The sequence below is a fragment of the Ascaphus truei genome, chromosome 1 (assembly GCF_040206685.1).
Source record: "Ascaphus truei isolate aAscTru1 chromosome 1, aAscTru1.hap1, whole genome shotgun sequence".
In the NCBI taxonomy this organism is placed as follows: Eukaryota; Metazoa; Chordata; class Amphibia; order Anura; family Ascaphidae; genus Ascaphus; species Ascaphus truei.
In genome coordinates this window covers 335,996,642-336,014,419 of record NC_134483.1, presented here as the reverse complement: position 1 = coordinate 336,014,419, position 17,778 = coordinate 335,996,642, and the positions used below count along the sequence as shown (strand labels likewise).

The 17,778-nt window shown below is 42.8% G+C and overlaps 1 protein-coding gene across 1 annotated transcript in view; it reads left to right on the top strand.

Annotated features, from left to right (window-relative positions):
* UBA6 (ubiquitin like modifier activating enzyme 6) overlaps positions 1–17,778 on the top strand; it is a 72,812-nt gene that overhangs the window by 10,815 nt on the left and 44,219 nt on the right. The window contains exons 4-13 of the mRNA XM_075607647.1: positions 1,752–1,780; positions 2,558–2,652; positions 4,330–4,441; positions 5,959–6,039; positions 7,077–7,199; positions 8,086–8,209; positions 9,091–9,194; positions 10,363–10,425; positions 11,373–11,449; positions 14,435–14,501. Of these exons, the coding sequence (XP_075463762.1) occupies positions 1,752–1,780; positions 2,558–2,652; positions 4,330–4,441; positions 5,959–6,039; positions 7,077–7,199; positions 8,086–8,209; positions 9,091–9,194; positions 10,363–10,425; positions 11,373–11,449; positions 14,435–14,501 (875 nt within the window). The remainder of the gene's footprint in view (positions 1–1,751; positions 1,781–2,557; positions 2,653–4,329; positions 4,442–5,958; positions 6,040–7,076; positions 7,200–8,085; positions 8,210–9,090; positions 9,195–10,362; positions 10,426–11,372; positions 11,450–14,434; positions 14,502–17,778) is intronic.

Sequence of the window (17,778 nt, the reverse complement as noted above, 5' to 3'; positions counted from 1 at the left end):
CTTCCTCTCTGGTCTCCAACATAGAATGAAAGCCTATAGCTGAGCAAGCTTCTCCTGCACAAGTAGTTTCTCTCTTCAATTTAGAGGCTGGAGGGATGTTGGTGTAGGCAATGCGGGTCTGCAGGTGCATGGTCTTTGTAGGGCTGCAGTTTTGGGTAATTCTTGTACCCATTGGCTTATATTCCACATACTCGTATAGTACACAAAATAGACAGACAGAGCCCCTGGTGGTAGCACTCTATTCCAAAATGATATGGTGATTCTTTAAAATAACTTTATTAATGACAATAACGTTAAAATATTGGGGTCTAAAACAAAGATTAAATATTCCAAGTGTGTGCGTCTCTATTGGATAGATGTGTCCAGAAGAGTGTACATAATTGGGTTAATGTCCAGTGTTTGGGTAGTTCACTGGCCCTAGTGTTCCTCGTGTAGAGTGAATTGACTAGTTGGTGCTCTTAAGTATGGGACCTATGCTGTGCTATTGCGTGATGGCATACTAGTATACAGCACACCTCAGACATCAACAGCTATAGATGTTTATGTACCAAGCACCATACACCCTATTCAACATACCATCTATTGTATAGGGAGGTGACGGGAACATACAATAGGTGCACTTTGACCAAGTTTTGTTCAATACAACAACTTTATTATGCTTTAGCTGCCATCACGCAATAGCACAGCATAGGTCCCATACTTAAGAGCACCAACTAGTATATTTTACTGGGGCACTGCATGTGTGGCCCAAACTGCTGACAATCCAATAGTACTCTAGTCAATTCACTCTACACGAGGAACACTAGGGCCAGTGAACTACCCAAACACTGGACATTAACCCAATTATGTACACTCTTCTGGACACATCTATCCAATAGAGACGCACACACTTGGAATATTTAATCTTTGTTTTAGACCCCAATATTTTAACGTTATTGTCATTAATAAAGTTATTTTAAAGAATCACCATATCATTTTGGAATAGAGTGCTACCACCAGGGGCTCTGTCTGTCTATTTTGTGTACTAAGTTACATGCCCCTTGCAGCACCACTCCCTCTGTAATATATCCAAGCTGAAGCGGGGGTACACCATAAGTTTCTAATCGTATAGTACATAGTCATACATTTAATATTGCTCAATGCAGCAATGTATTCATTTCCACGGGTGGGACCTCCGCTCAGAAGTGCCGCTTTTAGGATAAAAGTAGCCAAATAATTGCAAATATTATTGGGCTTTCACAAACTACCTCATGAATAAAATATTCATTTAAGCTTTTCCGTCCATTACCAGAGTACTGCTGAGGTGGTTTTTTACACGTCATACGAGTAACAAAAATCTGCATTAATCCATCCCACCCATAGTTTATTGGTCTAACATATATTGGACGTCTTTGCCCTCTGTGCTATAGGACACTAGTTTGTTGAGGCCCCTTCAGCACAAATAGGGTTAAATGATATAGTAACTGTTACTATGTTTATTAAAGTCTTCCCCTACCGGGTTCTGATACATAAGGCCAATCCTTCCATCTGTGAGGCTCTCAGAGTTTATAGCAGGGTATCTCCCATGTAGAAAAGGAGTCTGCACATTTGCAGACACATATTTCATAGCTTCTCATTTGCAAAGTGGCTTGGACAGCAGCCACCTCTTAGTGAAGGACGCTCATTACGTACGATAAAGGTTCTTTTACACCAACTGTTGTAGCATCTGTAAATGAAATACTGATATATTAGTTTTTTTTTGTTTCTTTTAGCCAAGAACATTGTTCTCGCTGGAATAAAGGTAAATCTAAAAATTCTTGATTGCCTTTTGTTTTTTCCTCTTCTTTAAATCCGGATTTGACTATTATTTTTGAAGTTGCAGTTTAATCCAGAGGAAAGGCAACAGAATCCTTTTTAGTTGTACGGCATATACTAGCTTTGTCTTAATTGAGATGTGCTTTTTCAGCTCCCATGTTTTATTCCGTGCAGCAGTCTTGCCTTTGCATTGGAAGATTTAAGCTTCAGTGATCTGAATGCCATCACCACAGTTGCTCGACTCGAGACGTTTTGAATGAATCTACATACTGTCCGTGTTCTACAATATGAGCTGATAACAGCTCATGTACGTCTCATTTTTTTGTTGAAATAAGAAATAGACCTACAGTAGGTGATCTTGAAACCATTCTAATCACTGTGCTATCCCAAAAACGTATAAGCCGCTATGTATAATTTTTGGTTGGTTTCACTAGAGTTGCCATTATTAAAAATGTAAATAAAGTTTTGGAAAGAAAGTACATTTTAAAATATTTTTTACTCCTTTTTGTATTGTTTTTTTTTAAAGTCATAGTTCAGGTTCTTTGCAACTGAAAGACAGGTACAAGCTGTTGTAACATTTATCAGGCTCTATGAATGTGGGAGTACTATTGAATCAATACATGTTTCTTATCGACATCAAATTTTATTCTGATTATGGGCCTTTCAAATTGTGACACATTAGCTATTGGTCTTTGTATTCTAGAGAAAGTAAACTCCTGTCAATGCCATACATATTCTTGATTGCATTCATGTATCTTGTCAGGCTCTGACTATTCATGACACCAGACACTGTGAAACATGGGATCTTGGAACCAATTTCTTTATCAGGGAAGAGGATGTCAAAGCTAAAAAAAACAGGTTAGTGCACATATAATCCTGTACATAATAGATTTTTTTAAAATACACAGGGAAACTTATTTGAAGCAAAGTACTTTGTGGAAATTATGGTGCATCCAAATTATTTGGGTATCAGGAACATACTGACCCTGTTAATCTATTAACTGGCAGACTATTACTTTCCAACTGACTATCTAAGCAAGAGCGAAGGAGCCCTACCCAGAAGTGCTTACACATTAATTGTGCCTCTAGGGAGATAAATGACCATATTTACCAAATAATTCCTTGCAGTCCATTCACTTAAATGGGTCACACAGTGTTTTCCAGGGCATGGCACCGTTCCAAAGTGACTTGCTCAAGGGCACAAGGAGAGCTGACATTTGAATTTAAACCAGGTTTACCCACTTCCATGGCAGTGTTCTCCCCACTAAGGTGCTCCAGTAGTGTCAATCAAACATCACAAGGGTTTGTCGCATTCTGTTTTGTTAACTCCCACCCAGTGGTTCTGTTTCCGTGCAAAATGGAACCATTGCTACCTAGGACTGAGAATGTCATGATAACCTGGAGTTATGTTGGTAACACTTCATCTAGAGACAGCGCTTTACAGTTAAAAGTAGGACTTAATTTTTTTTTTTAATGAGGACACTCATAAAATGTAAGGCGTCTCATGATTTCAGGATAACGCTGCGTTATCTTCAAATGTGCCGTTATTTAAGTCTTGACGTTACTCCAACACAGATCCTGAAATAGGGCTTTTGCTAAGAAGAGAGGGAGAGCGAGGTGGAGATATCTCCGATGTATTCGGGTATGTACACGGATATCGCTCTACGTAGAGTATTGGTTAATCATTTTGTAGGTATAGACGTTAATGGGCACCCTCCTAGATCAGTCTCCATATCTCCTCCTCTAGCAGAAGTGCTATTTCAGTGTCTGGACGGGAGTAACACCAGAGTTAGGTCATTACTTAAATAACAATACGTTATAGCCTAGTGTTAACCTTAACGGGGTGAATCTGGGATGAATATCATTTAGGCTGTAATAAACCATGGGATGAAAACCTGGTTAACGTCACATTATTTGCTCTCTTGAAGACAGCGTTCTGTTTAACGGGTGTGAATGCCACAGGTTAACCGAGCTTGGTAATCTGGGCCTAGGTGCTTTAAAAATACAATTTCTTAATTGAAGTATAGTCCTCATATCAACAGGGAGGATTTAAAAAAAAAAAAAATAGACCTATTTTTTTGTGGGTTTTGTATATTGGTATGAATTACAGTCAAAAAGTGAACCCATTGTTCTGCAGTGCGTAGCTGTTCCCCTCTGGCAGTGAAGGGGTTAATGGTTCCTGCCTTGTTTATAGCTTCCTACCCCAGTTACCACCTGATGTTTTTTTCAACCCCACTTTGTAAATATAAAATGTGCTGATACATGTACAACCACACTGCATGCATACATATAGTGTCTGAACACAGGCATACACACATATACATACACACACCGATTTGCATGCTCACATGGACATCTTTACTTATTTACTTTACACACTGGTGAAATGACAAGCCTGGACCCTTTCGGGTGCGTGGGTGCTACAACCCTGGTCATACTCTGTGTGGCAATCTGTGGTTTACAAATCTGCTTCTCTACAATGAGAGCAGTACAGCTCTCTTCCTAAATTAAGCTGACAATCCCCATTCGTTCCAGAGCCGAGTCCTGTCTTCGCCACATTGCAGAGCTCAACCCTTACGTCAGCGTCTCGTCATCTACCGTGCCACTGGATGAGACCACCAACCTCTCATTCCTGAAGCAGTATCAGGTATTGCGGGTGCTATTCAAGACTTCTCCTTTCCCCATCACAGTGTTTTTCAACAGGGGTTCCTTGGATTCCCCGGTGTCCCTAAAGGGCTCCCTGCAATTTTCAGGTCATTTGAAAATCGTACTAAATACAGAAAAATGTACAATGCATCTGATCTCAGACACGCTAGTAGAGAGGGTTAGGGTTCCTTACAATGCATCTGATCTCAGTCACACTATTAGAGAGGGTTGGGGTTCCTTACAATGCATCTGATCTCAGACGCGCTAGTTGAGAGGGTTGGGGGTTCTTTACAATGCATCTGATCTGAGACGCGCTATTAGAGAGGGTTGGGGTTCCTTACAATGCATCTGATCTCAGACGTGCTGTTAGAAGTTTGGGGTTCTTCAGAATTTCACCATATAATTATAGGGTTCCTTAACCAAAAAAAAGATTTTAAAAAAACACCGCTCCATCAAATAACTACATTGTATGCGAAACCAGTACCAACGGTTTCTTTTTAATAAGTGGTCTGTAGGATTTCTGTATCTAGGAAATGTTAGAGCTGGGTTGAGACGGAGACTGTAATTTTCCTCTTGCATCTCTTAGCGTCAATGTATTAATGGAAAAGTAGTCGTCAGCATGTGATTTTGTCATCCTCCTTATGAGGAGATAGGAAGAAGTTATATGATGCACCAAATGCAAGAAACGTAATTAAGAAGTTTGGAATTTCAAACAACGCCAAGCAAGAAATTGGTTTGTGTGTGTCAAAGCAAACGTTTCTGGATATTAAAACTTCGAGTCTTTGTGCATATGTTTCTTTTTCTTATATGTTCCTCCCCGCTTGCCTCTCCTGTTTCTGTGGACATATGATGTTAGACTACCAAAGCATTCATGGTTCTTATATGAAGTCATGTTGTTTGTTTTTATTTTTTTCATCCATTGCTTTGACTTGTGTGACTCTTTAATTCTCACTCTACCATCCATGTCTCTCCTGAGGCCTTCATTGGTATAAGGATTCAGTCAAATTAAATGTTATTTCATTTGCCCATAAATTATGGGGGCAAAAAAAGGGAAATTTAAGTAAACCTTGTTAAATTTTTAGTGACTTAGTATTCTTGTACCAAAAGACCCACAACGTTTCTTATTGTATTTTTTTTAATGGTACTTATGGGATATTTTTTTTATTTTTTGGACACTTGCTCAACATTTTAGCCTAATTTAACAAGATGACAAAGGATGGGATGTGCATTTTAACATGCTCGACACATTTCTCTCTGGTTATAAAATCAGACTAAAAGGGCCTTTATCATACAGACCATTTGATATATGTAGAGAGAGATCTAGGGATGGCGAGTTAAAGGTTGAATTATAAGTTCAGGCAAGAGTTGATCACATGTAGAAAACACAAGCTGAATCCAAGCTTCCTTTTCACCTTCTTAACAAGTCATCTCAGGACCCGGCTTTGGCGCAAAATCAGCTTCTTTTTCAAATCAGGCTGATGTAAAACTGCTGCATGTTTTCTTCTCATGTTTGCACAGTGTGTGATACTAACTGAAACCAGACTGTCCCTGCGAAAGATGATCAACAACTTCTGCCATGCTCAACAGCCACCTATCAAGGTAATGCCTTAAAGTAGCAAACGTAGACACCCAAGACTATGTACGGATGTAGCCAGACTTAACGTTTTCCGTTTGGTGTCTGAGGCACTGAAGGATTAACTCGGCGGTGGTCTGCTTGAGAAGCATGATCCCCCGCCCCCCCCTCCCTGCTGCAGCGCGATCGCAGCAGACACTGTCCCCAGCGCCGCAGAATTTTGCTTATTTGTCCGCAGGGGGGCAGTAAGTCTTGCCACATCTGTAAGTACAGAGCCTGCATATGGAGGTACATATACAGTGGTGCACTCAGTTTATCCTGCACTATTAGCAGCTATTAGTTTTACTGGGATAGATTAAATAGGAAGTATCCTATTCTTGGCAGCTACCCTTGTGGAGGTTACACATTTTGTAAGTGTGATACCGTGTGATTGGGTTATTAGCCTTGTGATTAATAAAAGTTACAAAATGTCTACCTATGTCGACAGTCAAAAGAGAATATGAAATGTATTCGTCGTACTGTAGTTGCCACAAACATGTAGGTAAAAGCACTAGACCATAAAAGACACGCATTTCTGAACATGTGAGATTTATTAGTAAAGGAGATGATAAACCTGAACGTGTGGAAAATTGAGGGGGGTGGGGGTAGAAAGCACCATGTGGACATAGGCTGCTGCCAAAAATCTTCAGAAGCAGACGTGTCAATCACGGCTCTGCTTCCTGAACTTTAGCTCCATAAAGCTTTATGTAGCGCTCCACAAGACATTGTGGGGTGTGACTTGGAGAAGCAGACTAGTGATCAGCAGCCTTTCTGTAGATGTTCTGCAGCAATGCTCGGGCTTTCCTGCACCGGACCGGCGGTGGACGAATTGCTTCCTGCGCTGGACCAGTGCAGGAAGTTTCATTTTTCCAGCCATGATGATGAGCATCCAGTTTTCAGACACTTTGGGAAAATGTGTATTGGATGCATGATATTTTTGAAAGGTTTCAGGCGGCAGAGTGCTGGAGTGTTAACTCTTTGTAACATTGTGCATTTTTGTTTTGTGTGTGTTGTCCTCTGCCAGTTCATCAGCTCGGACTCATATGGTGTATGCGCATGTCTATTTTGTGACTTTGGAGACGAGTTTGAAGTGCTGGACACCACAGGAGAAGAACCAAAAGAGATCTTTATTTCTAATATAACACAGGTAAGGTGTGTGTGTGTGTGTGTGTGTGTCTTGAAACACCATCAAAGTTTAAAAATGGAAGTGAACTACGCCTGATTTATTTCTGAATGAATCGTGTGCAGACTTTTTGCATGAAAAGCTTGCATTATATGTTACATTAGTTGCGTGATTTGCAGAGTTCAGCACATTTAGGAGATTCATATCCCTTTTTCTGTGGTATTTTGGACTTGGAGTAGAGCTTAAACTGTGACAGGCTTAAACTGTGTTGCTGCTTACAGCTCTAGTTCTTAAACAGCAAACTTAAAACAAAAATAAATAATTATTGTAACTATCACTAAACATCTAATTTATTACAAGCACTCAATCACCCCAGGGGTGATGCATACTTTGTCTGTTTTCCAATGAAGGAGAAAGCAGCACACTCTTAAACTGCACTTTTGAGCCCCTATGAAGGTCATTATATTACATTAAAAAAGTACACAAGGAATTGAACTAGGCTCCCCTGCTTCAAACTTGGTGTCATTGTTTACACCTGAGGTGGGAAAAAGCAGGAATTGCCATGTGAACACAACTGCCAAAGCTTTTGGGTCTTTTATATAGCAATGAAAATAAACTGTAACAGAAATGTTGATAATCTGCTTTTAAGGGGTATCACATGGAGCTCACTTTTACAAATCTTCATATATGGGGGAAACGCCACATTTACAGAGCCTGGGAAATAAAGTCCCGTTAAAGCCCTTGCACTGCTGCATGAGCAGTTATTTTAGCTCACTATTATCAGCCTTGCATTATCGGCATTGGACACTAGAAATGACGTTTCATCGATGCTTCCAGGCGGCTTTCTGGAGATGGTAGAGTTTCAGCCACCAGCCAGGCTTACCTAATAATAACATTTCTCTGTTGTCAGTCCAATCCTGGGGTGGTCACCTGCTTTGAGAACCGGCCACACAAGCTTGAAACTGGACAGTTTGTAACCTTCCGGGAAGTCAATGGAATGGCGTCATTGAACGGGACCATGCAGCAGATCTCTGGTAAATTGCTTCAGACCATTACACAGAATATTTACACACACTATGCTCCGTGACATTTTCCCTTGGCTCTTGCACTGCTTTTTGCCGTCAGAGGCCTGCAGCACACGGCAAAGGTGGCAAAAGGGAGCGACTACACTAAAACTCCTCCCAGTTCTCGGCACATTATGCCACTACCAGCTTCACATTGCAAAGTCGGTAACCAACCTCACACTGATGACTCAAACGGTCGAAACAGCTGTCTGGGTAGGTTTATTGGCTCTGCACTTCTTTATCCCAGGCTGTACTGAAAAGCTGTGTAATGCGGCAGGCATACACTTACAGGGGTCCATGTTAAAATGGGCAAGAAGCAAAAGGTGACACTGTGTGCTTATTTCCATGTCATTACCCAGAATCCCTGGCTACAGTGGAAGCACTGTATGCTAAGGTATAATGGTGAAAAGCAGGGCTGCAGACCTGTCTTAAACATGTGGATGTACTCACGAGTGATATATATACATATAGATTTTTTTTTAATGTTTACAAGCTAACTTTAAAAAAATGATTTTAAAATACTTATGGGTGTCAAATTTTGGTGAGAAAAATCAATGGGTGGGCATTGATCCCCCAACTGTAACCCTGAAACATTTCACCGCCATTAGTACACTTTTGTCCTAGGAGGGACTGCCCCTTTATCACAAGGGGGTAGCCCATGATTCTTGACAAAAATACTCTGTATCCCTCACCAAACCTAGTTCTGCTCTGAATCGCCTTGCTGACTTCTGTAGCATTTCAGATCTGCTTTTACACGAAAAGATTTTATTTTGTAGTGGATGTTACAAATGACTGTTGTACGGTATTTTATATCTCCTGTTTCTATATATTGTTTTTGTTCTTGTTTTTAGTGATATCCCCGTATTCATTCAGCTTTGGAAATACATCAGACATGGAGCCTTATCAACACGGAGGGATAGCTGTTCAGATTAAAATGCCCAAGTCATTTTCCTTTGTAAGTAGCATCATGTGCACAGCCAGCCGGGAACAGACATGCTGCAATACTTCAGTATCTTAAGCAAACCTGTGACAAGCCGTGAATGACCATACAAAATCAGGGTCCACTGCAAGTATTAATTCACTTAATGCTGTGAGCTTGAGACTATAAATAGGGTACGCACAGCATGTTTTTCCGCTTATGGTCTGGCAAGATTTCGCTAAAAGCTTACTCATTTGGCAACATTATTAGCCCTTTGAGGCTAGATTACATGTTTTGCAGGAAATCGATTTTGGGGACAAAAACACTAAATATTTTGCACCTGCAATTTGGAGAGTTTCACACATCTCTAGTCACCAGTGGGGAAAAAGTGGAAAAGAGGTTGTTTTTGGGGGGGGGGGGGGGGGAAGATGCCAGTCCAAAGGAAATGGACCAGAGTAGGAAGAAGTAGTTTTGAGACTGATGTATAGAGGAACAATAGTCTGCAGTAATATGTAGTGTTGATTAGAGCGTAGGTCATGGAGTGGATTGGCTCATCGGGGCACTGGGCAAATGCCGGTGAGACCATGGGCAGCACCGGCCCACAGCACGCCTGTGCTATGCATACGGTTAGAGGCCCCACGCTCTTCCCCACAGCAATTGAACTGATTGCCGCGGGAGAGAGCGGGACCTCTGTAACAGAGCAGCCCTCCTCCATGAACGTCGTGGCTTCATGTGACGCTATGGCGATGTGTTGCCATGACGAGCAGTTACATGACGCAGTGAAGTCATGACGTCACAGGAGAAGTGCCAGCAGGTAGGTGAAATGCCAGGGCCACATTTCACCTTTAATCCGCCCCTGCATAGGACTACATAAAAATGTACTTTTCGATCTTCCCTCTGATCTCCTTCAGACCTAATAGAATTTTTTTGTTGGTTAGCACGGCCCCTACCAAACACCCAATTTAATGATCGCATCTGGCATTGTGCCATGCATGTAAATTAATAAGTAGCAGAGCTGCAAAGTACTTAAGTATTTTCTTTTTCTTTCTTTGTGTTAGTAGAGTTTTTGGAGAGGCGCAGAAAGAAGCCCTCAGTTTGTCAGAAGACCTCTCAACCTGAGCATGAGTTGACGTCTCTTATTCAGAGACAAGTACGTTCTTGTGCTTTGTTACATTTATTATTTCGTTTTTTTTCTCCCTTCCAGGAAAGACTGGAGAAGCAGTTGGAGAAACCAAAGTATCTTCCTGCAGATTTCAGCAAGCCAGAGGTGAGGATATTGCTTTCTATTCATCATAGATCATTAGTTGAATGCCCGTAACGCAAACCAATTTTACATGTATATGGGTCTTGCTGCCCTTCTTTCTATACAAGTTACAATACTTATATTCTGTTATCTGCTTTTAAAACACTATACATTTGTGCCATATACTGTATTAACTTTGAGGGTCTGATTTGCCAGGTCCATTGTTAAAAAGGAATAACAGACGTACTCTTAATTATGGAAAATGAAATTAATGGGAAAAGCATAACAAACCGGATATACATAGAGTGCCAATATAAAAAATAAAAAAAAGTACTGACCGTGCAAGCAGCTCTGTACATCACATTTTGCAAGCACAACCAGTCTCTGCCCCATAGAGCATACAATCTAATTTTGGTGCCTGAGGCACAGAAAGATAAAGTGACTTGCCCACGGTCACAAGGAGCTGACCCCAGGATTTGAACCAGGCTCCCCTGCTTCAAACTTGGTGTCCCTGTTTTCAAAGTGAGTACCTATATTCACTCCAGGCCTAGACAAATATATTACATTAGCCGCATAGAATGCTTCTGAAAGAACTCGAGAATTGGCACAAGTATTGGAAACCCTGTTACTAAATATGCGGTGCTTCAAAATTTGAGCCCCCGTATTCATTTATTGTCCCTTTTCTTACATTTTAGCTGCATTATATACTTTAAAATGTGAAATGATGTTTTATTTCTCTTCCATTTCATTTCTCTTCGTATTCATTTACTTGTCCTTCCTATGTTGAACACATTATCTTAGAAGATATTTGCCATTACATAACTTTGGCTGCGTGTTCAATTATACAGAGCTATTCACAGGACACACAGAGCAGTTTTACGAAAGCAGTCTCTTCTCGTGGTTGTAATTTGCGTGCCAGAATAGATAAAGACCAAAAAGACCAATTACCTTCTTTCTTCCTTCTCTTGTAGGCACCCTTGAATATCCACGCTGGGATGCTGGCGTTGGATCGTTTTCAAGAGAACCACAGTCGCCTACCAAACATAGGGTATCTGTCTGGCGAGCGGAGTAGTGAATCCATAAACCATTTAACACAAGGATAAGCTTAGGAATGAGTGGATCGTGCCATTCATAGCTTACTTAGCCACCCAATCAATCAGAGACAAGTGTAGCTTTACATACGCGTGTGATAGCAGTGGAACCATTTACTGTGCACAGGTTTATTCATGGTGGCTTTCCATCGCTTTCACAGCTGCTGTGCTCTTCATATTCCATAAATACTAAGCAAAGAAAAAGTCATCCCAGTTGTGGGCACTCCAAACCCCCCAGGACAATGAAATGATGGCAGGTGATAAAAATTGACCTTTAATAAGTACTGTAGTTTAAAATAATGGGAGTAACTAAACAACGATATATAACGGCACCAAATAATACACCCTAATAGAGTGCAAAAGTGAACTAAGCGCTGCTCTCAGCTCTGCCACAGATGCACACAGCTTAAAGGATCCAACCAAAAAGTAAATGTGGTACAGTAAATAGCAACACCCACATTGGAGTTGCTAATGTTACTGTGACCTCCTCTAATGATGGGAAGTATTCCTAGGAAGTCACTTGTATAGCTTCAGTATAAATCTATATAGCTATTGTACATAAAATCAGTAACGAATAGACACGCAGCTATGTATACATTTTATTTATATATATATATAATCGGTGCCCTGTCGCTTGTAATGAGCAGCACACTCCACAACACTCTGCTTGAGATACACTGCAGTCTGTGCACGCACCGCCATGCGCCCATGTAGCAGGGAGGACTGGGGCCGTTACCTCAGTGTTAGACACTGCTCTATGCCTCTAACCCCACCAGGGAGCTCCGTGGTAATATTAGCCAGGCATGGAGAGGATTAGGTCATTTCTTACCTTACTCCCATTCCTTTACGCTTCATATCTGTTGGCATTTGCTGTGTGTCACTTGTTACACTCTTCACTTACCTTGCTGTTATCCACGTATATTGGCTACAGTGTATCTAAGGCTTTGTCCACAGTAGGGCAGCCCGCGCTCCTCCGCGCTGACACTGAGGCTCACCTGCTCAATCAGGAGCGATTTCATGGACTAGCGGGCGAGCCAGCATGCGCAATCGGGAGGCAGAGCTATGACGTCACAGGGTCAACGGGTCGAAGCGCCAACGTTCCGGCATCAACATCACGATGCTTCACCCTGATTGGATGTTGGCAGCCACGTAACGTCCTCAGCGCGGTTTGAAAACATTTTCTCCTGTCGGATGAAAATCCCTGCGCCTCAGCACGCCTGCGTACGCTCGCAGAAGCCCCCTCTCGAGACATCCTCATTGAGGATGACGGGGCTCATCGCGGAGCGTCCGCACTGCTCAGAGCTGTCGGTCCTTCTATGGACTCAGCCTTACGCAGAGTGTTGTGGAGTGTGCTGCTCATTACAAGCGACAGGGTACCGATCCCTTTTTATATATAATTGTATACATAGCTGCGTGTCTATTCGTTACTGATTTTATGTACAATAGCTATATAGATTTATACTGAAGCTATACAAGTGACTTCCTAGGAATACTTCCCATCATTAGAGGAGGTCACAGTAACATTAGCAACTCCAATGTGGGTGTTGCTATTTACTGTACCACATTTACTTTTTGGTTGGATCCTTTAAGCTGTGTGCATCTGTGGCAGAGCTGAGAGCAGCGCCTAGTTCACTTTTGCACTCTATTAGGGTGTATTATTTGGTGCCGTTGCATATCGTTGTTTAGTTACTCCCATTATTTTAAACTACTTATTAAAGGTCACTTTTTATCACCTACCATCATTTCATTATCCTGGGGGGTTTGGAGTGCCCACAACTGGGATTACTTTTGTTTTGTTTAGTATACACTTCACAGGCCCTTAAATTTTCCCCCAAAATCACCCTCCCCCACCCCCCTAGGTAGGATGCAGTGGTCTCCGGAGCTGAACCCTGTTAATTTCAGCTCCGGGGAGCCCCTGCTTCCTGAGATACTTACCTCCTTAGGGGCTGCCGGTATCTCCTGCTCAGGTTTAGCTGTCCCATCACATGGTCCAATAGGAAGCCATGACGTCATAGCCGGCTTCCTATTGGCCCATGTGACCAGAGGATTTGACCCTGAGCAGGAGATACCGGCACCCCCTAAGGAAGGAAATATCTCAGGACGCAGGGGGTCACTGGAGCTGAAATGAATGGGGTTCAACTTCGGAGATCCCCTTCCGGTACAAGCACTTGCTGAACACGCAGAGGAGGAGCCAGAGTAAATCAAACCCCTCCCAAGTCTAACTTTTAAAAAAATTATAATAAATACTTCTAGGTATCAGATTTGGGTAAAACATAACTACTCAGGTGTGACCCCTTAAACATGTCACTAGAATTAGTTCACTTTGGTCCTAGGAAGGATTGCCCGTTTAAATGTAGTATCTATCTCTGTGCCCAAATATTCAATATTATGAGAAATGGGGTGTTTACATCGACCAAAATACGCATTTTTATCATCTTCAGACACTGATCCTATGACCCATTTTCCCAAGCATGCAGTCAGTCTATTAAATGTGCTGTGAGGGGGAGGCCTTAGTAAATACCTCTGTTATTGACATGCATGTTTATAAAGGGATTATATTTAAAAAGCTTGCAAAAAAAGCAACTAGAGGTGCGGCATCTCAATGGTGTTATGGATGCCAAAGGCAGTATAAAAGCCGGCACTGGTCCTTTTTACAAAAATGTGGCAGCACCGCTCTTTTTCAAAAATGGATATTTTATCACTGTTCTCTAAGGATTCTTATAGTCGTGCTGTTATTGTTCACACTTGCACTAAAATATTTTATTTGCCCTTGTAAGTGAATTTGACTGGGAGTGTTAGAGTGCCACCTTTTTGTATTTTTGTCAGTATAAAATGCATGTTCATGTTTCAAATGTACACTTGAAAACCAAAGTTACCAATTCTTTTGCTTCTCAGATTCAGCGACATGATACGGTTTTAACGTGGGCATCTTCTTTCCACAGATGCCTTCAGGATGCTGAAGAGATGCAGAAATTAGCAGAATCTGTCATCGAAACGCTCCAGAGCAGAGTAAGTATCACAGACCAGACTTGTTCAGCGCCGGTGGAGGAATGCTACAATCTATCCTTCTTTTTTTTTATATATATATATAAATAAATGTATTCGTTCTATTTAATGCCTTTAAAATTGGCTACTAAAACAGACTTTGCTTCTCTGTTCAAACTTCTTCTATTTATTAGTAAACGACAGGGAGCCCCAATGCTACATCTAACATGACAAATCATATCCACGGTTACTACCCTGCTAAACGTTTGCAATGAAATCCAGGGTGGAATGGAACTGGTGCAATATTCCTAGATCTTGCAAAGGCTTTTGATACTGTTGATCATGCTATCCTGCTTAACAAACCCCAGAGCTCTGGAATAGGGAAGCATGCTTTAAACTGGTTTCATTCCTACATATCAGGAAGATCCCAACATGTGTCCATCTCAGGCACTAACTCCAACCTCAATACACATGTATGCAGATGACACAATCTTATATGCACATAGCCCTAGCCTCTCCAACCTTGAACACATACTTCAATCTGACTTTTTGAGACTTGAAAATTGGATTTCCCAAACTAAACTGTTTTTAAACACTGACAAGACTGTAAGGCTAAGGCCCCGCTGCCTCAGACCACGCGCCCGCACTGCAGACAGGCGGCGCGTGGAGAGTCACTTGGGGCTTTTTCCGGTCCAAAGGGACCATTTTTGCGGGGGGGGGGGAGGGGGGCGCGGCTATGACTGGGGGGGGTGGCCATGACGTGAGGGGGCGGGACCGGCCCTCAGCCGTTCAGCCCCTCAATCATGTATTAATAGACACTAAGTTGTTTGATGTTGCATTTATTTAATGAATGTACATGTTGTATACAACCACTCCATAATAGCTCAACTGTTCAGCCCCTCAACTGTTTAGCCCCTCAACTGTTTAGCCCCTCAACTCCTCAACTGTTTAGCCCCTCAACTCCTCAGCCGCTCACACACACAGACAGGCACTCAGGCACACACACACATACATACACACACACAGACAGGCACTCACGCTGCTTTCCCCCCACACTCTCCTCCCCACTCCCCAAAGCCTCCCCTCCTCATTGGCTCACAGCCACACCACGTGACGTGCGCCGCTTGGGATTACAATTCTCTTGAATCCCCTGCCGGCTGACGCGTCACAGCGTGTAGTGAGCTGTGCTGTGAGGGGGGACTGGGACCGGCTCGGGAGGATTCCCCTGCTGGTGGGGAACGCTCGTGCGGCCGCCCGCACCGCCAGGCGCAGCGGGTCCCAGCCCTAACAATGGTATTTGGGCTACATTTCTAAAGCTTCCAATGACTGAGCTCCAGATCCGAACCAACGATAACACCACCCTAACTCATGTTACTAGTTTTAAATTCTTGGGCATTTGGTTTGACTCCCATTTAACATTTGGGTTGCACATTGATACCCTGACATCCAAAACCTATGCCAAACTAAGTGTACTTTACAGGAACAAATCCTCCCTAAGTCTGCGGGTCAGAAAGCGTATCGCACAGCAGATGCTAATGCAAATTATCAACTATGGGGACATAGTATAAAGCTCGGCACCCCAAAACCACCTTAGCAAACTTGACACCCTTTACAATTCAATATGTCGTTTTGTTCTCCAATGCAACTACAACACACATCACTGCGAAATGCTCAAAGAACTAGATTGGTCATTACTTGAGTCTAGGCGCAAAGTTCATCTTTCCTGTCTTGTTTTCAAATAATTTCTGGGCAAGCTACTCATCTATCTGAACAAGCTCATCACCCCTACCACATGCAGCACTTATCATCTGAGATCAGACTCCAAAAGACTGTTCATGGTCCCAAGGTTCATCAAAGTATCCGGCCGCTCCTCCTTCTCTTACCGTGCACCCCAAAACTGGAACAATCTACCGGAGACTCTCACTCCCGCCACCAGTCTAAGTTCGTTCAAAACTAAAGCTGTCTCACATTTTAATCTGGTCTGTAACTGTTACAAACGCCTATAATATATGTTATCTCTAAGGCTGAGTCCATGCTCCATGCTTGCTCGCTGAGGGTTGCGGTTGCTTACCGCACGCGCCGTCAGTGGGCCGTCAGGGGGCGGGCGCGTCACTGGCCGGGGGCGGGCCAGTGACGTCACGGAGCTGGTTCGCCCTCATTGGGCGAACCGCTCACGTGACCGGCCTGTCGCGCCGGCAAGCGGGGGAATTTTAAATTCCCCTAAGACCTGCGCTTCCGCAAGCGCGCGGAAGCGCAGGTGAGCCCCTACTAAAGCCGCTCTAATTGCGGCTGTAGGGGCTCAGTGCTGAGCGCACGCTTCCGCCAGCAAGCAGTAAACATGGCCGTGGCCTAACTGTGCATGCAATGTCTTGTATATTTTGGTACTTACCTTTACTACTTGTGCACCTTTCCCATCACTATCTCTTTTAATGAGAAGGCTGAAACAGGAGTTCACCCCCTCTCTGTGCATAGTGTTACTAAGCTTTCAAGACCTCGTTAGTGCGGAAGATTCTAAAGCTTATGTATAATTCCCTCTGTGTGTGAATATCGTCATCACGTCCCCCTGCTTCGCTGCTCATCTGTGTTCACTTCACCTCAGATGCTCTTAGAAACAACACCTGATTCGCAGCAAAGGCGTCAGTAAAAGTGTGTCAGACATTTGCTGATACAGCTGTTCAGTTATTGGTCTTGGGTAAAATATTTCAGATGTATATTGATGCTTTTCCATCTTTATACTGCTCTCACAGCTCAACCTCCGTACAATCCCACTTACTACTTCCCCAACGCCAACTCGTTCAAATAACAAGCAGCTATCCGAAACACACCAACCTGCTTATCCCCATGTACCGTATATTTCCACTTACCCTTCCTTATAGATTGTACGCTCATTGAAGCAGGGCCTCTTTACTTACTGTATGTTAATTAGGTAATAATCCCTGAAGAACAGGGCATTACTGGCCAATAATGCCCTGGCTGGAAGAGTTGAAGGCCCGAGGCGAAGGCAAGGATGAGTTTTGGGGGGCTGAGGATTATTCTTTGGGTCAGGGGGATCACTTGGGAGTATTGATCAGCAGGGGAGATTCATCAGTACCCCCCTTGAGTTTGGTTATGGGGATCCCTGGGCAACATTTAAAACGGGAATAAATAATACATAATATTGGTAGGTAGGCGTGGATGACACTGGGGAAAGCAAATGGGAGAAGGAAAAAGGGGGGGGGCGGGAGAGGGAAGGGAGGTAGCAAAGAGGTGGATGAATGCCCCCTCAAATGGATTGCCTTTATGCACCAGAAAAAACATATTA